This window comes from Phasianus colchicus, chromosome 20 (genome assembly GCF_987193195.1).
Source record: "Phasianus colchicus chromosome 20, bPhaCol1.hap1.1, whole genome shotgun sequence".
Classification (NCBI taxonomy): Eukaryota; Metazoa; Chordata; class Aves; order Galliformes; family Phasianidae; genus Phasianus; species Phasianus colchicus.
In genome coordinates, this window is record NC_143455.1 from 5,257,959 (window position 1) to 5,279,236 (window position 21,278).

A 21,278-nucleotide genomic window follows, 5' to 3' on the forward strand; every position below is an offset into this window, starting at 1 on the left:
ACTCTTAGGGAAAGAAGGAGAATGAAACTGAAGTTAAAGAAGTAAGTGTTCTGCAGCTCTGACACACTGATAAGAATTAAGTTTCCAGAAACTATTAAGCTGATGGTTTCCATGCATTTTCTTTCTGAGAAGGGAGGGCCAAGGGAAGCTCTAGCCTCTATATTGGATAATCTGTTTTCTATAGCTAATTCTTGTGTCTCCCTAATTAGATCTTGGATGATAAAGATGTTAAGAGTGTAACTTGACAAAAGTAACTTTGAGTCTCTGGTATTTGAGTGTAGACCCCAAAAGTTTGTTCACTGCATGAGTGCAGACTTGGAAGAATGAGTACCAGCCCTCTGACAGCAGAGGCAGCTTTTCTTAGTTATATTTTGTGGACCATGTAAAAGTTAGTCTGTAGGGCCTGGGGGGGAGGGAGGAGAAAAAAAAAAAAAGTAGGTTATTATATCCTGCCTTATCTGTATCCAGATAAGGTCACTGTTCTATAGCTCCTGTTTAGATAAAAGGGGGAAGTGTCTCACACTCCTTTTTCCTGCTGTCTGCAGTAAGGAATTTTCTAAATTACCTTTGTTCTATTGGCACCTCCCACCCCTTCTGACTTATGACTTGCATTTACTCTTGCTTCCAAGCTAGCCTGAATGTGATCAAAGTTCCATAATGCCCCTAGAGGAAGAGTTATGGTGGTGGGAGGAAGATAGATGGAGGGTTATTTGGTTGTCTTAGGGGCACATAGGTATCTACTTCAGTCATCCATAGATAAAGTGGGAAAATATTCTGGTAGTATCTTGTTGGTGTTGTTTTCCTGCCCAGCTTATGTTTGAGTGGATCATCTATCAAACTACAGTGCTTATATGGGTGTCCAACCTTTTGGCTTGCCTGGGCTGCACTGAGTGAAGAGGAATTGTCTTGGGCTGTATATTAAATGTATATAATATAGTTAATGTATAGAAGTAACAAATTTTTTTTTAATTAAAACATTAAAATAAAGAGGGCAACAAAAACATAAAACTCATGGGTTGGACACAAATACTGTAAAACATCTATTAAAATCTACCTGGTTGTGTTCTTCAAAAACATTTGTTAAAGATGATGTAAAATATGAATAACTCAGACTGACAGACCCAAAGCAGCTACACAGCCAGCTGGTTTTAAATTGTGAATGTATTTGTTCTGTGTCTGTGCAGGTATGTGATGGAAAAGTATCGGTCCATGTCATTGAAGGAGATCACCGCACCTTATTGGAGGGAGATGGTGTTGAATCAATTATTGGGATCATCCATGGCTCACTGGCAGAACCACGTGTCAGTGTCAGAGAAGGTTAACATCTGCTCACTTACTGTCAATGGTGAAGAAAATGCCAACAACATTCCTAGTTATGACAGACCCCAAGGAACTCTTCCTGTTGAACAACATCTCATCTGCTCTGCTGCCAGAGCTGGGAAGTCCAGCTGAACTTGATTGTTCTCTTTGTTTCCTCTCTCTCAGTCATTCCTAACTTTCATGTGTTCTCTCCTCTTTCCCTTTCTATGCTTTATTTTTTTTTTTCCCCAGTATCCCTGTCAGTGTTACTGCAGTGCTGTGACTCTGTCACTCCGCACTGCTGTGAGGGTTCCCCAGCAATGGTTGCTTCCTACAGCTTTGGCAGTATGAAAAACAAATTTAGGAGTAGACTTCTTGTGCTCTATATTGTTTTGTCTTAACAGTATTCCAAAGGGTAAGTGATAGCACTTGTTGACCAAGCCCAGTGAGCAGAGAGGGGAGCTGCAGCTGATTTCGGAGATACTTGTTGTCTGTGAAGAATCTGTCTGTAGTTAGGTCAGAAAGAGAATTCCATTGAGGCTTTTGTAACTATATTTTTTTAATTTGATATATTCTAAGTATTTATTGTGTCAAATCAGAGACTTCTTGCTTGGTTTTAATTTATCGTGGGTATCAGAAAAGGAAACATCCATTTTGGAGAGAGAGGTTTATTCTACAAGGGGAGGTTGCCCATTTGTTAAACCAAAGTGCATCTATGGAACAGCCCATTTCTTTTTTTTTTTTTTTTTTTTAGTTTATTTTTGTTTGTGTTTTGTTTTTTTCGTTGTGGTGTTTTTTTTTTATTTTGACTAGTGATTTTTGTATGTGTTTTTCTTTCACTCCCCACCCTGCCTTGTTCAGAAGGGTGGAAGTGGGGGGGTTCTTGCCATCACCCACTCTTGTGAGGAGAGAGGTGTGGAGGGCAGGATGGGGTGGTTCAACAGATGCCACTGTATTGAACAGCCTTAACTTGGGCTGATACAAGCAGGCAGAGCTGTCCCTAGGTATGTACTTAGTTTATATCTGTGCAAGGTTCTGTGCTTTGCATTCCCAGAAACAGTAAAGCATTACAGCTATTGCTTCACCTTTGTTCCTTCCCACCTCCAGTTGCTCCATCCAACCAGACATTTGGAATGTCGGGGGAATAGAGTTCTCCATTGGTAATGGTACAAATCCTCCTGTCCTTGCTCTCCCATAACCAAAGTTCATGCAAACGTGGAAGCATCCACCCAGTGCCCCAGTGTATTTTATTTAACACAGGGCTTGCTTAAGCCTTGAGTATGCATTTTCCTCTGGCAGTGAGACTGGAGATCCCACATAAGTTAGCTAAGTAAACAGTTTGGCATGATTTTAAGATACAGTACCTTTTTAAAAGAAACTTGCATAAAATTCAATTTAAAAATGACTGACTTTTGCTATGCTGGATGTGTCTTTTCCAAAATCAGTAAATCCTTGCTACACCTATGATACAGAGGAGACCTGAATAGCAATGAAGTACCAACCAGGAGGCATTCCACTGCCTCTCAGAACTTCTGTAAACTCCAGTTCTTTCTGTATTCATCCCCTGGTGAAGCATCCTGTTAGTTCAGGAGCATTCCAGTGAGAGGAACAACTGATTCCTCATGCAGGTTCTGACCTAGCATCTCTTGCTTATACAACCCTCTGTGGATAGTGGCTGGATTAACTGGTTTTAGTTTTATAAAGTATTTCTTTTGTGAAATCTGAAATACAAACAACATAATGTCAGCTTAAAGCATTTCTAGAATAAGTTTTGTTTTTTTACTTTTTTTTTTTTTTTAATCTGAAGAGTGTCTTCTCCTCTTTGGCTTTCCTAGAATTAAACAGAATTGATCACTGGTTGGCTTTTTGTCTCATTCTCTACTACTATCTTTTTAATCCTCAAGTTTCATTTGGAATCTCTCATTTCTTGATATAAAGCCAAGACTGCTGCTAAAATACCAGGTTGGTGTCTGTAGAAATAACATTAAGAAAGAACTGAGATAATCCTGGAGCGTGGCTTCTCGGCGCCATGCTTTTTGGTACCTTAGATGCAACCAAATCACATACATACCCAAAAGATTGAAGTGAAAACTCTTAAAATTCTGATTCTGGCTCCATTGTTGTGGTTTTGTTCGAGTGGTTCGTGTTACCGCCTCAGTTTCCCCATCTGTAAAATGGGACTAATAGCATCTACCTCAGGGTCGTTGAGAGTGCTAAGTAGGCAATGGGAATACATGCTATTAACCTGTGAGGGACGGTGGTCAGGTGTTAAGTGGCAGTGCAAGGAGGCAGGCAGTGAGTGCAGGGAGGTGCCTTACAGCTGCAAAGAATGTGACGCTGAAAAGTAGCTATAGGGACTGGGCATACATGCATAACAGGGGACTTCATTACATCTACAGTGCACTATCCGTGCACATCCTAGCATATGACACCACATTTAAAGAAAACAACCAGGGACCAGTATCTTTTTCTTTTTTCTTTTTTTTTTTTTCTTTCATTTTTTGTTTTGTTTACCTTCTTGTTTTACTACTGGCAGCTGTAGTGAGCCCGAAAAAGAGGGAAAGAATCCTATCTGCCTTGGTTGTACTGAACAGCCAGAAGGAAAAAGAGTGCTTAAAACTTCTAACAAAATAGGTACAATAGTCCTGCACTAAAATGAAGTGTTAATGATTCTTACCCAGCATCTCAGCTCTGAAGGAAGGCAGTGCAGTTCTGAATGGGCTGTGTGGAGGGATCAAGGACTGATGCTGTTGCAGCTGTCCACTCAAGAGTTGTACAAGTTCTCTGTATAAACATAAATGTGCATGGTCTCTTCTAGGCAAAGCTTGAAGATACTGGTTTAGTAATAGAAATTTCTCAAGAATTACTTATAGCCTCTATGCTCTCAATGTTCTTGTGGTTGTTATTTGAAAGGCAGGAGGTTGTTGTTTTGTTTTGTTTTCCCCCTAATTGTCTAATAATGAGCTGCTGCCCTGTAACCCATTATGTAACTGGCTGCTGAATACAGTGTGCCAAAAATAAAAACCTTATTAGCGCTGGTACTGCTCGTTATTTCTCAATGGGTAGAAAGATAGCAGCATCATGCAAAAATCAAAAAGTAACTTGTGCTGAGAGGTCAAAGGTAGAAGTTCTTCACATTTACCCTTTATTGTGGAAACTGAAGAGGGAGTCTTCTGTCGACTGCTACTCAGGTTCCATCCTCCTCTTCATCTCTGCACCATGCTGCTCTTCCTTGAGGCTGTGCCCCTTCACTGCTCTGCAGCCTGACTTAGGCTCGGAAAAAAACACGTTGCTGTTATGAAATGGTGGGTAGTAAACCTGAAACCTGCAACGTAGCCTAACACCATGCAAAAAGAACAACATATGGTGCTTATGGTCATCAGTACCAGAGCTATTACTTTGCCTTTGTGCTGTCAGCTTCCTGAGAGGAAAGGAGTAGTCTTCTTTTGCCAGAGAAAGCAACTTTAAAAAATGAAAATGGTTTCTCCTGCAGTTAGTTTAGTAACATCAGACAACCAGCATGACTTCCCTGAGAGCAGATCCTGCCTGACCAACCCTGTGGCTTTCCATTATACTGTAACTGTGTCAGGGACAAGGGAAGAGCCACTGGAGCTGGACTTTGGCATAGCCCACAATGTTCTTCTCTCCAAGCTGGGAAGATAGGGATTTGATGGGTGAACTGCTTGTTGGGTGAGGAACTGATTGTGAAATTGTACACAGAGAGTCCGTGGCTTGATGTCCAGATGGAGTTTGGTGAGCAGTGCTGTCCCTCAGGGGCCAGTAACAGGACAAGCATTCTTTAATGCCCTCGGTGATGTTGACAGTGGCATCGAGTGCGCCCTCAGCATTTTTAGGATGACACCCAACTGTATGGTGTGGTCAACATGCCCCAGGGATGGGATGCCATTCAGAGGGACCTGGACAGGCTCAACAATGGGCCCATGGAAACCTCATAAGGAGGTAAGACAAAGCCAAGGGCAGGGCAGCCCCTGCTGCCAGCACAAGCTGAGGCTATAAGGACAGAGCACAGCCCTGCCCCTCTGCTCTGCACTATGAGACCTCACTGGGAGCACTGTGTGTGGATGTGGAGTCCTCAGTATGGGAGAGACACAGACCTGTTGGGGAACAGCCCTATGAAGACAGGCTGAGGGCTGGGGCTGTGCAGCCTGGAGAAGGCAGGGCTCTGGGGAGAGCTGAGAGCAGCCTTCAGTCCCTAAAGGGGCTGTAAGATGGGGACAGACTCTTTAGCAGGGTGTGTGGGGCTGGGATTGGGGAAAATGGATCAAACTGAAAGAGGGGAGGTTTAGACTGGATATAAAGAAGTTTTTACACTACAAGCAGTGAGGCAGTGGCACAGGTTGCCCAGAGAGGCAGTGGTGCCCCATCCCTGCAGACAGCCGAGGTCAGGGGATGGACTGTGAGCACTGATGGAACTGTGGGTGTCCCTGCTCAGTGCAGGGCTGGCACCAGACGGCCTTTAGGATCCCTTCCAGCTCCAACCATCCTGTGATTCTAAGTAGTGGAAGGGGAAAGGGAAGGTTAGAGAGGCTGCGTAGGTCAGCAGAGCTGATTGATCGCTTCGGCCCCTGACAGCAATAGAAGATAGCAGGAGCAGAGAGGTGATTGTTCCCCTGTACTCAGCACTAGTGAGGCCACACCTCGAGTACTGTGTCCAGCTTTGGGCCCCTCACTGCAAGAAAGACACTGAGGCCCTGGAACGTGTTCAGAGGGGGACAACAAAGCTGGTGAGGGGTCTGGAACACAGGTCTGATGGGGAGAGGCTGAAGGAGCTGGGAATGTTCAGCCTGGAGAAGAGGAGGCTCAGGGGAGACCTCATGGCTCTCTATAACTTCCTGAAGGGGGGTTGTAGTGAGCTGGGGGTCGGCCTCTTCTCTCATGCCATTAGTGATAGGACCAGAGGAATGGTTTCAAGCTACGGCAGGGGAGATTCAAGCTGGACATCACGAAGTATTACTTTTCAGAAAGGGTGGTCAGGCACTGGAATGGACTGCCCAGGGAGGTGGTGGAGTCACCGAGCCTGGGGGTGTTCAAGGAAAGACTGGATGTGGTGTTGAGGGACAGGGTTTAGTGGGAGCTATTGGTAATAGGCGAACGGTTGGACTGGATGATCTTTTAGGTCTTATCCAACCTTGGTGATTCTATGATCCTATGATTCTAAGATGGTGGAAAAGAATGGGAAGTGCTTCAGGCCGTGCAGGATCCAGCCCAACCATGAGCTGGGGTGGGGGCAAGACAGTAGGTGGAAGAGGCCTCGCAGGCTCCTCCGAGGGACGCGTGCCGAAGGGCTGAGGGGCTCCGTGCAGCCGCAGGACGGCGCTCCCCGCTCGGTCCCCGGCCCCGTCCGCGCGCGGTCCCCGTCAGCGGCGCTGCGGTTTCCGGACGGGACGGCGCGCGGCGGCACCGCGGGAGCGGCCGGAGGGAGATGGCGGTTGCACCGTCCGGCCGCCGCGCTGCCCTGCCCGGGCCGAGCCTGCGGGCTTCAGGCGGCGGCTGCGGGCCCCGCGGCGGGGTGCGGCGGGAGGGAGATGCCGAAGCTGCGCGGAGAGGCGTTCTGGAGGGAGACGCTGCGCGGCGCCCACTACGTGGTGGCTCCTATGGTGGACCAGAGCGAGCTGGCCTGGAGGCTGCTGAGCCGCCGGCACGGCGCCCAGCTCTGCTACACGCCGATGCTGCACGCCCAGGTCTTCCTGAGGGACGCCAACTACCGCCGCGAGAACCTGTACGGCGAGGCCTGTCCCGAGGACCGCCCGCTCATCGTGCAGGTGGGGAGCGAGCGTTCGTAGGGACTGACAGCGGGACGGCCGCGGGAACGGCTTCAGACGGAGGGAGGGGAGGTGCGGGTGAGATGTGGGGGGAGATTCTTCGCTCGGAGGGCGGTGAGGCTCTGCGTGGAGCTGCGGTGCTCCAGCCCTGGGGGTGCCCGAGGCCGTGGATGGGCCCTGGGCAGCCCGAGCTGTGGGTGCGCAGGTGCAGCTCGATGACCTTTGAGGTCCCCTCCGAACTGAGCTGTTCTGTGATCCCGTGGCTTCTGGTGGCATTCAGGCCCCTCGCCCTGCAGCCCTGGCTTCTGCCCCGCCCTGTTCCGTGGGGAGGAGTGCTGGGTTCTGACTGAAACCAGGAGCTTGGCTGTAGTAAAAAGGACAGAAAAGCAAACGCAAAGAAGAGAGCTTCAGAGGCTTCAAAGAGGCTTCAAAGCTTTGTGTATTTCGTAGAATCGCAGAATCATAGAATGGCCAGGGTTGGAAGGGACCTCAAGGATCATCAAGCTCCAACCTCCTGCCATAGGCAGAGCCACCAACCTCCACATTTAATTAATACCAGGCTGCCCAGGGCCCCATCCAACCTGGCCTTGAACACCTCCAGGGATGGACGGGGCATCCACAGCCTCTCTGAGCAGCTGTTCCAGCACCTCACCGCTCTCATAGGAAAGAACTTCCCCCTGACATCCAACCTAAATCTTCCCTCCTTCAACTTAAAACCATTTCCCCTTTCCTGCTTTATCTACCATCTACCCTTCTGAAGAGCTGACTCCCCTCCTGTCTGTAGGCTCCCGTTAGGTACTGAAAGGCTGCAGTGAAGTCACCCTGCAGCCTTCTCTTCTCCAGGCTGAACAAACCCAGCTCCCTCAGCCTGTCTTTGTAGAGGAGGTGCTCCAGCCTCCTGATCATTTTTTTAGCTCTCCTCAGAACCCACTCCAACATTTCCCTGTCTTTCTTGTACTGGGGGCCCCAGACCTGGACACAGTACTTCAGATGGGGCCTTAGTTCTGCTTCTTGAGTACTACACTACATTCAGGTCCCAAAGAGAGAGAGGCCCATGGGGCTGCAGCACAGCACAGGGAAGGATGGGCAGCTCAAGCTGGGCAGTTCTCACATACAAAACAGCAAAATGGATGAGGAGGACTCTTTGCTGCAGAAAGGTATCTCCTCTCTTGACTGTGAGAAAGCTGTAAAAGTCTGACTGATGTTGGCACTGAGCTGTGCTGGGTGGGAGTGAGGGAAGGGCTGTGCCCAAGGAGGCATGGAGCAGCTCCCAGGGCAGAAGGCACAGCCCCCAGTGACACAGCTCTGCCATGAAACAGCTTCAGGTTAACCTAATTCATAGAATCATAGAATGGCCTGGGTTGAAAAGGATTTCAACCCCCCTGCTATGTGCAGGGTCGCCAGCCACCAGACCAGGCTGCTCAAAGCCACATCCATCCTGTTCTGAATAAATTGATGTGTAGCATCAATAAAGCTGGAATTTTCTCAGCACTGCCTGGATGTTCTCCTATGATAACACTGCTTGCTCCATGTGGATCTGAGGGGCTGTCCCCCTTTACCATATGTGAAAAACTCCACAAATATTCCTTTCCTTCTTCAGTGCTCACCTTTTTTCATTTTTTTGTTTGCAGGTTGAGGGTCTTTAGCTGATCAGTGTCACAAATCTGTTCATTGTGAATCATTTTAGTTGAGAAATGGCCCTGGTTTTCTGTAGCAGTGGGTTGCTTTGACAGCATGTCGTGATCTGTTGACAGTACGTGGAAAAAAAAGCTACTGCCTGCTTATTCTGCTTGTCTGATTCTGCTTGTCTTTGTCTCCTTCCCAGTTCTGTGCCAATGATCCTGAGGTATTTGTCCAAGCAGCGCTGTTGGCTCAGGATTATTGTGATGCCATAGACCTGAATTTGGGTTGCCCCCAGATGATTGCAAAGAGAGGTATGTGCAAATTTGAACCCTGGATAAACAAAGATGTGGCGTGTATTGAATATGTGCTTTGGCAGTGGGGCATTAAGATGATAGAATTAAGACTTGGGGGTGACATCAGTGATGTTGAAATCAGACTTAATTACACCCACTGTAACAGATACAGCTTTGTAGTACCTCAAGCAAAATTAGGGAGACTAATAATTCCTATTTTTCTGGAGTGATAGCTCTTATGTCTAGAATGTCTTTCAAAAAAGTCTTTTTTTGCAAGAGCTTGATTTATTTATTTATCTTTCCCAATTTCAGTTGATCAGAGAGCTTACATTCACAAAACTACACTTGAAAGTACCACTGTGCAGGCACTCAGCATGCCCTGTTTCCTTAATGCTTGCATAGAATGAATTCACAGTGGCATATAGAGGATAAAACCTGCTGAACCCTTAATGGTGTTGCAAACATAGCTGTGTTTCAAACACCAGAACCTGTGTTTGAAAACTTGGGATGCTGAGGGTAGATTTGTTCTGCTTCTGTCAGTGAGTGTCTGGATCTTTGTGTGTGAATGTATTTGTACGTCAGAACCTTACTGTTCTGCACAGTCAATCTGGTGCTGTTTTGTTATAGGTCACTATGGAGCATTTCTACAAGAGGAATGGGATCTTCTTCAGAGAATGAGTAAGTTTTTAGAGGGGCTTACTTTGAGAGGGAATAGGTTGAACTCAGCAGTAAGAGGAGGCATAGGGAGGAAGGGGTGCAGTGTATCTGTCTGGGAAGGGCTGTGAGGTTTGGTGCTTTTGTTACTCCCTTTATTCCAGCTGCACTTCGTGGTACTTTGTGATACCCCTCTCACAGCTCATCCTACATCTGCTGAAGGACCTCACAGACCTTTCACCTGAAACGAGTCACTGAAGTCCCAGTCTGGTGATGGCTTTGTGGCCTCCCAGCTGCTAAAAGCAGAACATCCAGCACGTTACAAGGGAGAGCATTTCTGTCTGGAGCCTCCACTGCCCTTTTCTTTGTGATTCTTTCTCTTTCTGCCTACTCCTTACCAAGTTATGCCTCTCTTCTCCAAATCTGTGTAATAAGCCCTCAGGGGTATTGGTAGCAGTTGTGATCAGTAATATATATATATTTGTTTCTTTTAGGGAACACATTGAGAACTACTTTTTTTGTTAGGGAAGGTTTTGTTCCTTGTGTAGAGCCAAGAATGTTTCTTCTCCTTGTTTCAAAGCCAGTGCCTGAACTGCAGAGTTACAGAATGCTACTTCTGTGGTGTTCCTTGTGGTGCAGGGAATCTTGAATTGTGTTCAGCAAAAGACACTGCAGAGTACTTAGACAGACAGTGCTTCTACCCAGCATGTCATGTGGTCACTGGGGCTCTTCTCTTAGGAGTGGGAGCTGTAAGTCAGCAGAGCCTTGAGGCAAGAACAGCGCACAGCTCATTTGGTTTGGAAGAGAGTTGCCTAGTGAAGCTATTTTATACAAGATGGGCAAAGCTTCTGCCTCTTCTTTCTTCTCCACACAGTGCTGTTTTCTGCTTGGACTTCTATACCCTCACTTGCTTCTTCATTAGAACTTCTAGGATATGGATTAAAAGAAAACAGGTGCCTTTCTGCGCTGTGCATCAAACCTCTGGAATAGAACAGGATTCCAGGCGTGTCTTAGCACTGGGCATCGTTGGAAGGGGCCCAACTCTGTCTTCATTTCATCCTCCTCCCTTCATGTGTTTAGGGATTGATGAGATCCCGTTGAGCCTTCCCTTACCCAGGCTGCACAGCCACAGGGCTCAGCTTCTCCTCACAGAAGAAGCACTGCAATCCCTGTATGCACTTAGTGGCCCTGTGCTGCATTCCTTCCAGTATGTCTGTATCTGTTATCCTGGGGGGGCAGAACTGAGCACAGTGCTTCAGGTGTGGCTTCACCAACGCTGTGCAGAGCAGCAGGATAACCTCCCTGGGCATGCTGGCAATGCTTTGCCTAATGCAACCAAGAATAAATACTGTTAGCCTTCAGAGCAGCAAGAGCATGTGAAGCCCACCAGGAGTCGTGGGTCCTTTCCTACAGAGCTGCTGTGCAGCCATGTGGCCCCAGTGTCTGGTCACTAAGGCTCTGCTTGCTGTGAGCAACACTCTACTTGTCATGATTGTTTGGGTTATAATTTGGAAACAAAGCAGAGGAAATGTGAATAAGTACTACTGTTAGCAGAGCAGCAGGAATGCAGTATGTTGTGACAGTAAAAGTGTGCCAGTGGTTAAGATGTGATGGGACAAGTCCTTGAAAGTGAACGTTAAATGTGGTGGGAGATGGAGCTGTTACATTCTGAGCACTCTGTGCCTCCTTATTAACACACACATTTTGTGTATTTTCTACTAACTGTTGTTGGTGAACCTCTGTGGTAAGGACTGCAAAGGACATTGCTGATGGTTTCATCTGTGAGAACTGCGTGTTGTGATTTTTTGGGGAGGCTTTTTCCATGTCACACACAGTGTCTGATCTTCCCACAGCGTTGTGCAGCCCACTTACTGCCTTTTCCATCTCTCCTAGTTCTGCTGGCTAACGAGAAGCTCTCTGTTCCCATCACGTGCAAAATCCGTGTTTTCCCAGAGATTGACAAGACAGTGAAATATGCACAGATGCTGGAGAAGGCCGGCTGCCAGGTGAGGAGGCTGCTGCTCCCTGCCCCTGGGCACTGGGCACGTCTTTGTGTGCAGCATCTTATGATCTTGGGGTGCTGTGGAGATGGATAGGCTGTGTTGTTTTACAGACAGGAAAAATTTGCAGGTGGCATATAGGGTTGCTACTATGATAGGAAACGTGATTTCAGAGTCTCTCTTGGAATCACTACACAATGTGGCATCTTTTCTTGTGGGTGAGCATCTCCATCTGACACAGAGCTGCAGGAGGCAGTGTGAATGCATGAGATCCACGGGGCTACCAAAAATCAAACAAAATACATCTGGCCACCACCAATTAAAAAGTAGGCTGACTGTCCAGGATCCAAGTTAAATTAGTGGAGACAGTCTGTGGTTAGAGCCAGTACTCCCAGTACTTGGGCCTTCTGCTGAGGGGCAAGCCAGATCAATCTATTATCAATAGGAGCCAATGCAATTGGCTTTAGGTTTTCCCTAGATCAGCTCTGTGGCATAACAAGATAATGAAGTCAAACAACACCCAGCACTGTGTCAGAGCAGGTAACCCAGTGATACCTTTCTGTTATACCAGCATCCTTGCACTTTTTAAAAAGCCCTGGGAACTCAGTAGTGTCTGTGAAGTGTGTTGGATTCAGGACATCTTTTATCAGTGGATTTGTTCCAGTGGTTCATACATTTAAGAAGTAAATAGGACTTTGTGTTCTAGCTGTTGACAGTCCATGGCCGTACGAAAGAGCAGAAGGGACCCCTTGCTGGTGTGGCATCCTGGGAGCACATTCAAGCTGTCAGGTTAGTGAGCAGTACCCATCTCAGCAGCAGGTAAATTATAATCTCTGCACGCAGTGGCACTGAAGAGTCTGTATGACAGGAGTAGAAGTTCTGGATTAACTTCAGCCTTTCCTAATTCTCAATGTTATACATCTGGTTTATTCACTGATGCAGAAAAGCTGTGAGCATTCCTGTGTTTGCAAATGGAAACATCCAGTGTCTCAGTGATGTGGAAGAATGTATCCGTAAGACAGGAGTCCACGGTGTCATGAGTGCAGGTAAAGAGCTTTTAGTGTTAACAGATGAAGCCACAAACTGTTTCTTACTTTCCATATACATTTATATAAAGACTACATTGGGCTGATGCGTGCTGAACAACTTTGATGGGAAGCTGTGTGGCCTTTCTCTCCCCATTGGGTTTTTTCTCCCCAGGATCAGGAATCAATTCACAGTAAGAATTGTTCTGTTGAACTTGCAGTACCATTCAGTGGGTGGCTCACATATAATTACATGGTAAAAACTCTCCTGTGACCCTGAAGTATTCTCATGGCATCTATTAATTAGTGAAATAGTTTCTGAATGGGTCCTGGTGCAGTAATGTCCCCACTGATGACATGTTCCTGCAGATGATTCACGTTGAGTTGGACAAGAAAGAATTGGCTGTGCTGGCTACAAGAGTCAGGATAGACATCAGAAAAAGCTTCCAGCACTCACACATCTAAAGCAGTGGAACATATTGTAGGGACGTTGCAGAATCTTATTTTTAAGAAAGCACTGGTTAACAAAGGTTTGTCACACTAGTTGAGCATGGCTTAGTAAGAAGCAGTATCTGCATAGTTAAGCCAAATGAAGAAGACTGTAAACTTAACATAAGACACTCATTGGCTAAATATTTAACCATTGGCATTGATTTCTTTTTTTTTCTTTCTTTTTTTTTTACTTTTTGTGTGAAGATTTTAATTAGGTATGAGCTATTAAACTCAATTAAGAATTATGTGTAAAGTATTGTGAGGTCAGGCTCATTTATGGAGCCTCCATTCTTTGTGAATATCTGTGACTGGCTGGTACAAGCTGGTCAAACTGCAGAGCCTAGATTTTGTTGTCTGTTTCAATCCTGAAATGAAAGTGTGTTTCTTTTCATTTCCTAGAAGGTAATCTTCATAACCCAGCTTTATTTGAGGGGCGAAACCCATTGGTGTGGGAGATGGCTGAGGAGTATCTGGAGATAGTGCAGAAGTACCCCTGTCCGTTGTCTTATGTCAGGGCTCATCTCTTCAAGCTCTGGCATCACACGTGAGTATCTCCAGAACACTCTTGATGTTTTCTGGGCTCATTTTGCTTAGCAAGTGTCTGACTTTTCTATACAAGAATTTGTTTGACCGGCGTTGTCTTCCTAAGGTTTTCTTTCCTGAACCTTCCTGGAAAGAATGTGGGCTGAAGCCTTCAGCCATCACTGCAGGAAAACAGGGTTTGGGGAACGAACTAGGAGATAAATCAGGGTGTGAGATCAGAGCACACTGGCTGGGATGTGGCAGTGGTCTCTATGCATTCATGCACTTCATAGCAAACATGAGCTGCCTGCCTCCTCGTTCACTTTGCAGCAAGCTGTCTTGCATTTATCATGGAGTAAGAGCACATTCATGAGCAGTTTCTGAGTTCCTGATGTGTGGCATGCTCATGTTCACTTATCTCAGAATACCATGTTTACATGTCCAAACTCACAAATATTTACCCGAAAGAGGAACAGATGCCTAGAGTTAAAAGAAAGAAGATGAACTCCTACCACAGGCAAGCACAGTGAGAGGCTGGATATTAGGAAATACTACTTCTCTGAAAGGGTGGTCAGGCACTGAATGGGCTGCCCAGGGAGGTGGTGGAATCCCCTTCCCTGGAGGTGTTCAAGGAACGTTTGGATGTTGTGTTGAGGGATATGGTTTAGCGAGAACCATTGGTGATAGGTGGATGGTTGGACTGGATGATCTTATAGGTCTTTTCCAACCTTAATGATTCTGTGATTCTGTGAAAACACCATAGAAGGCTTTTATAAAGATATTTTTAGATGATTTCCTTATAATGAATAATGAATAGACATGACTTGGTCTTTGGGTTTTGCCTCAGGCTTCAAGTTTACCAGCAGCTGCGTGAAGAATTAGCAAAAGTGAAGACTCTAGAGGGAATTGTGGATGTCAACAGGGAACTGAAACTGCGCTGCCAGGTACCACAGTGGGCCCTGCTCCCCAAACAGCTCTGTCTGCACACGGTGGGGATGCACCACATGTGTCAATGTGGTTCATATCTGTTAGGCACCTCCCTGGAACTTTGTAGCTTACCAACTGTGAGAAGCCCAAACAGCTTCGCATCACTAAAAGCTGATTTAGGAGTTAGAAATCTGCTTCATTTCTGTATTCCTAGAGGTGTTTTGTTGTTTGATTTTTGTTTTGTTTTACTGTATTTAACTGTCCATTAGTTCAAATCACACTCAGTGGTTTCCTGGAGCTTTAAGTAAGTATTTAGAATATATCCTGAGAACTGCAGGAAAGCTGACTGTAACCCTGTGCTGCAGGAAGAAATAGCGAATCAGAAGGAAGGAGAGAAGCCAAAAGAGGGGTTGCCTTTTTTCCATTGGATCTGCCAGCCATACATCAGGCCAGGGTGAGTTACCTACATTAATGCAGCCAGGTATGCAGATGCTTTTCCTACCCTTACTGTCACTGTAGAATAACTCAGCCCTGTTTTTGGAGCTTATGTGCATTTGAAAAAAAATGAAAACTCCAGGTTATTTTTCTTGTGTCCTTTTTTTCTGTTTTCCTGGTTATTGTTTTGTTCATGGGGATGTTGCTTATTTTAAGTATCGTATCCTTCAGATTCTCCCTTCAGAAAGCAAAAAAACAAGAATTCCACTTTCTGAACCTGGTGTACCTTCACATCTAAAAGCAATATCATCTCCATGTAATTTAGCTATGATAGAAATCTTTGCAGTTTTCTATAGGCTGACAGTGTTCAGGGAACACCTGTTTCTTCCCTTCAGCCAACTTAGGCTGATATTCACCATTTCAGGCCAAAAGAGAGATGCAAGGAGAATGGAACCACGGGAACTGAAAAAGGTGTGCGGGGGAAACGTTCTCTGGAAGACGAAGAAGATGGAAATTCTGAGCTTCTGTCAAAGAATAAGCAAAAAAAGAAGTTAAGAAATCCAAATAAAAGCTTTGACCCATCTTTAAAACGTAAGTTCCATCTGTTGGCATTGCTACTGCATAAGCTGCCACTTCTTTCTTGGTCGTGTTTACGTAGATGTAGAAATTTCTTCAAAATAGGGTGGGTTGTTGGGCACTTTGGTGTAGGCAGCACAATTCAATTTGTGTTCATTTGGAAAGAAACCTCATTACCAGAGAAGGTCAGTAGTCCACAATAAGCAATTATTTAAAGCTCAAAATGTTTTACAAACAAAAGAGTATCAATTACTGGTATTTGAAATTGAAATTTCATATGTGTTTCAAGCAGTTTTCCACCTCTTTTGCACTGGAATTGAAAATATTTTTTTTATATTTGCATCTAACTTAAACACACTGAGAAACTCAACTCAGTGTATCTTTACCTGCTCTGCACTGTTCATTGTGGTACTGTATTTTAATTTTGAAAAGAGCCCCCCCTCTGACTAAAACAGCACTGTGCTTTGTTGGGCACTGAATTTTTAAATGTACTCTTTCCATATGAAACACCATTGCTGAAGTCAGTTCTCTGTCTTTTCCAGCTAAATATGCAAAGTGTGATCAATGTGGAAACCCCAAGGTAAGTCAGTGTCAGTGTCCAGTAAAGCATTTTCCTAATATAGGGCCATGTCAGCATCCAGCAATACGTGCATGCTGAGCTCTGGGGGTGGTGATAGGGGATGTCGTTCTGTTCTGGAGCACAGTTGTTATGAACAGCATTCAGCTGGGACTCAGTTCTGAGCTGCTGCAGCAGAAAGATTTCTTGCTGTGTTCATTAATGGGAAAACACTGAGCTTTTGGCTGGTCTGGTTCTGAAGCCAGCGTTTCATCGCTGGACCAGTTAACAGCATGGGCCTTCAAGCAGGATTGTTCAAAATGGGACTTGTTCTCATGTTTGTGTTGAATTTGCATCATTGTAACGTTGCAGGCAGCTCTTGAAGTGTTTATAATGGGCCTATGTTTTTTTTTTTTTTAGATTCTGTGTTCCAAATCTGTGTTGTTTAGGGGTTAGCAAGGAGCAGGAGGAACAGAGTAAAGCAAAACCCAGACATGAAGGTGTTTTTCATCAGGGTGGGGGGAAATCACTGAAAGCTCATGGAGGTGTGAGCATCAGAGCCACCCAGCCAAGCTGTAGAACAGGCAGATCGAACTGCTGCTCTCTGCTGGAGAAGGGTCTGGCTTTATATTAAAATGGATATTTAAGTATATTTTAAGCTGCAAAAAGGGAAGAAATGGATGTGGTCAGATTGATTGATTTATTTTAGGCATTGTTACAAGACAAATACAAGCATCTGCCAAGCACCTTGGTTTCATATGGTACTTCCATAGGGAAATAACAGCAAGCTTAGCTGTAACAAACATCATAACTCGTGTTCCAAAGTGCTCACAGCATTTTCTGTGTGTGGTGTGTGACCCAGGCTGCCCATTGACCGCTGCTGGTGCCGAATTGGACTGAAATTGTGGGTTGGTTGTGGGTTTGTGGGGTTTTTTCCATTTTGATTCTCTGTGCACAGTTGATAGCTGTCCTCCCCACTCTCCATGACATCAGCTTTGTCAGTTTCATTAGAGTGAGGCTTTTTCCAAAGGTCTGAATGTGCAGAGTTGCTGCTAATTATACTCGTATACATATGTGAAAAAATATATATATACATGTGTGTATGTTTGTTTTTGTTAATGATATAAGCTTCTTTACACCCCCACCCAGGGCAATAAATGTGTGTTTAACATGTGCCGAGGTTGCTGCAAGAAAAGAGCGTTCAAAGAGACAGCAGACTGTCCAGGTAAGCAGAGCTGGTTGTGTTCTGTCCTTAGAGGTCATTGAGCAAATGCCTTATCTCACACAGTGGGTTGCATCTCTTAAAATCTGCACCTAGTGCACATTCAAGAGTATTTCTTTTTATTCCAAGGCTTTGGCATGGGTTCTTTCCAGACCCATTTGTTCTAGCTACAGGGCATGATCTGCTCCATTTTTTCAGGGTGTTCCCTTCCTTTCAGTTTCTTTTTTCTATGCCTTTAATTTTCTTCCCCCTGTTATTCTTGCTTCTTTAGGTCATGGGTTACTTTTTAAGACCAAATATGAAAAATCCCTTCTGTGGCAGAGCAATCAGAGAGCAAGCCCAGAGCTCAGTCAGAAAGGAGATGTGGATGGGGAGGAGACTGCTGTACTGAAGGAGGCCGATGACAGTGCGGCGTGAAGCTTTGGAAATGAATCAAGAGCTTCTGCCAGGCCTTTGCTTCCCTGGGCCAAAGAACCTGCCATCTCCAGAGCAGCATTGGCTGTGGGAACCTGTTCCACAGGTTGATTTTAAGTCCTGGCCAAGTGTTATTTAAGTAAAAAAACTGCTTACTCAGGGAATTCTCCTGCATTTGAAATAAAAAGAATGCAACTGATTTTCTCATGCTGTGTTTTAAAGACTGAAAATATGCTGCATTGAGGTGAGTGGGTCAGGCAGCTTCTGTCTGCTGCTATCCCAGTTGGCATCATTTTGTTTATTAATCCTTTGGGTCCTGTTTTTAATATTGGGGAATAAATTTCGTACAGTAGGATGGCCTTTTGGAGCATTAAAAACAGCAATATTAATAACTGCTTCACTAATACAAAATGTCACATCCCTGAGTTGCAGGAGGCCACGTTTTCAATGCTGCTTCCAAAAATGTGACAGGGAAGTTGTAAGCAGCTGCTGTAACAGTGTAGAGTAACAAAGAGTGGTTGCATATGATAAGGTAAAAGCTAAACAGCTGATGTAAAACAGGTCATGCAACATCAAAACTGCTGTTTCGAACATGGCAAAGGAGGCCAGGAAGGAGACACTCTTTCCTTGACACTCCATTAGGCTGACATTTGTTTTAGAATCCTAATTATGGAGATTCTTCCCCTGTCTGTCAGAATGTTAGATATTCCCTTTAGGGAGGGTGAGGCTACAGGAAAATGAAGGGGAAACTCAGCACACAAGATTCAGAGGCTACAAACCACTACACATCTGGTAAGAGGGAAGACCCAATTTCACCCTGCAACCTTGAAGAGGTGCTGAAGATTTCTTTCTTTTATTACAGAAACAAACCACCTTTAGGAACTGACCGCATGCCCTGGGGACTTAGAACTCATTCTTAACTTTAAAAGCCAAACAAAAACTGTTCAAGTACAGCTGTGTCTGTGCACACTGCATAACCACCCCCCCCCCCCCCCCACCCCTTACCTTGTGTTCTGGCAAGACAGAACTCATCATCAGTTCGTATTTCCTAACACCTATTGCAAATTTACAGTCACAGTTATGAGTTCATATATGGTCTTGAACAATAAGCTGAAAGAAAACCAGAACCCTGGCTGGCTGCTGCTATTAGCCAGGAACTGTACACCTATTTCTCAAGGCTGTAATTCAAAGAAAGCTTACCAGCTTGCTAAGCAGAGGCCCCCATAACAAATTTCCTATTTGATGTTCAGATTTTCCACACCAGTTCTTTGGGCATCTTCCATTATGTGTAGCTTTGTCTCTGAACATCTGTCTGCGTGTGACAGTCTTCTGTTGAGCTGCTGCCATTCATTCTCACTGTTAGGCCTTGAGAGGGATCACAGGGGTAAGAATCTTGTATTAAATGCTGCCTCACAGCTGTGGCATTCCACAGATGTGGATAGTAAAATAGCTCAAACTCTCCTAATGGGTCTTCCCATTTCATTAGGTCATTGTTGGGAAATAAATGTATGTTCCAAGATGTTCTGGGAACAGCATCTTCCAACTGAATCAGCTTTCCTAATTTCTGACCCCTCATATTCAAGTTCAGGCACTAACCTGGGAGCTGTTCTTCTCCCTCAGCTCGTGAGCAGGAACTGCCACAGAAACTTGGGACAGGGAGGGAGCAGCATTTACAAACAGTCCAGCAATTCAAGCATGAGAATCGAGTTCACAAATACCTCTGTGCCTTATTGGATGGGAACTGAAAACCACATCCCTGCCTCCCGTGGAAATAGTCCACTCCTTCCCTTGCACAGACATAACATTTTATAAAGGGTTCTGAACAGTTAAGAAAACTTCTACAGTGAAGAGCTGAATGTTCATAACTACAGATCTTCCAGCTGCTCACTTTCTCCCTCTTCTGCTGTACACAGATAACAGAGCTCCACCACTCTCTGCACACTGCGTTGGAGAACATTTACTAACTCAGAAAAGGTTTTTGCACAAGAAACTTTCACCACTGTAAGGCAGGAGTGAACTGGGGCTCATATGAGTAATTGGGATCCCATTCCTAACCTGACAGTCTGGTTTTAGGTCACATCTTATGAGCACACAAACTCATCACCAGTGTGAGGAAAGGTCTGAGGTGCCTCTGAGCTCCCAGTTCAAAAAGCACCTTTATAGCTCAGAGTCTGAAATGAACACATCCGTGCTGAATCAGTATTTAAGCTGTATTTGTCCCCATCCCCTCTTGCAAAGCCTTTCTTAACATGCAATGCAGACACACTTATCTTCTTGGCTCCCATCCCAGTGCACATCACAGGACCACAGTGCTCCTAATGCAGGGCTGGAGCACTGCTCAGGCAGGGCCTGCAACACACAGCTCCCTGTGCACCCAATGGTGGAAAAAGATACAACCTGAACTTTCAACATTACAGACCTTACTGATGATTATAATTGCATTCTATTTATTAAAGAGGTAAAGATGACTAGAGGATCAATTTCTTAACAAGCAGCACTTGTGAATCAGGAGGCACTATTACAACATGAGCAAAGTAGGGCCATTTGCCACTGGTGCTGAGCACACCTGCACCTGCATGGTTGTTAGGGATTGCTTTCAGGCTAGGCAATACACTAATTACTCCACTTATCTCTAATCAAAAAACACTGTAGCCAGCAAACTCAGCAAGGTTATGTCCTATTTTGTTTCTGTTTCAAAAACCTTTAAAAAGAAATGAACTATTCCATTTTCATGGGAGTAGGGGGAGGCAGTGCCCTGCAATGCAGAATGATGGAGAGAAAATGAGCCTCAATCTCTGGGCTTGCAGGAGACTGCATCCCTGTGTTTAAGGGTGTCTTCAGAGGCACTCAGAAAGAGCAGCAGTAGCTTACCTCACAAAAAGAAACCCAAGTGCCTTCATTTGGCAGCCAGCTCATGAGATAACAAAAAAAATTAGAAATAGGAATAAAAACCACCTGAATCTCAGCATGTATTTGCAGGGCACAAACTTTATGGACACAAAGAACTCAGTTGCACAACCCACAGGTCGATGGAGCATGCTGCTCAAAGCTGTGCATGCAGCAATAGAAAATCTCTATGGGATGAAGGGCAACCAGATTGCCAAACCTGACCTACCAAGGCAGGTTTTCAGGTCTTGCCACTTGAATTCTTGTTTGAGTCAAGCCATCTCTTGCTAATGAAGCTGCCTTTGAGTTTGTGGCTTTTAACATCTACTGAGATTCCAAGCCTGAACTATTTGATGCTGTCAAGAAACTGCCTTGTATTAGGAATGTACCACATTTCTAGATCTCACACATTTCTCTCTGAGGTTGATATAACAAATTAGCCCATTTCTGTTCCCTATGTAATTCATTTAGGCCAATCAAGTTATCCTACAAAACAATCCAAGCCAGTCCCCAGACAGGTAACAGGAATACAGAAGTCAAACAAGGATCAGCTGAAGCACAAATCCCACTT

General features: G+C 45.1%; 2 protein-coding genes across 2 annotated transcripts in view; both read left to right on the forward strand.

Moving 5' to 3' along the window:
• FASN (fatty acid synthase) overlaps positions 1-4,357 on the forward strand; it is a 36,422-nt gene extending 32,065 nt beyond the window's left edge. The window contains exon 43 of the mRNA XM_031599019.2: positions 1,185-4,357. Coding sequence (XP_031454879.2) covers positions 1,185-1,322 — 138 coding nt within the window. The 3' untranslated portion in view covers positions 1,323-4,357. The remainder of the gene's footprint in view (positions 1-1,184) is intronic.
• A 2,375-nt stretch (positions 4,358-6,732) lies between these two features.
• On the forward strand, positions 6,733-18,020 carry DUS1L (dihydrouridine synthase 1 like). Its single transcript, XM_031599037.2, has 13 exons — positions 6,733-7,082; positions 8,908-9,016; positions 9,626-9,676; positions 11,546-11,658; positions 12,359-12,441; positions 12,595-12,698; positions 13,569-13,713; positions 14,539-14,635; positions 14,984-15,072; positions 15,478-15,644; positions 16,172-16,209; positions 17,335-17,410; positions 17,679-18,020. The coding sequence occupies exons 1-13, from the start codon at positions 6,846-6,848 to the stop codon at positions 17,822-17,824; spliced, it is 1,455 nt and encodes a 484-aa protein (XP_031454897.1). The 5' UTR covers positions 6,733-6,845; the 3' UTR covers positions 17,825-18,020.
• Positions 18,021-21,278: the final 3,258 nt, after the last annotated feature.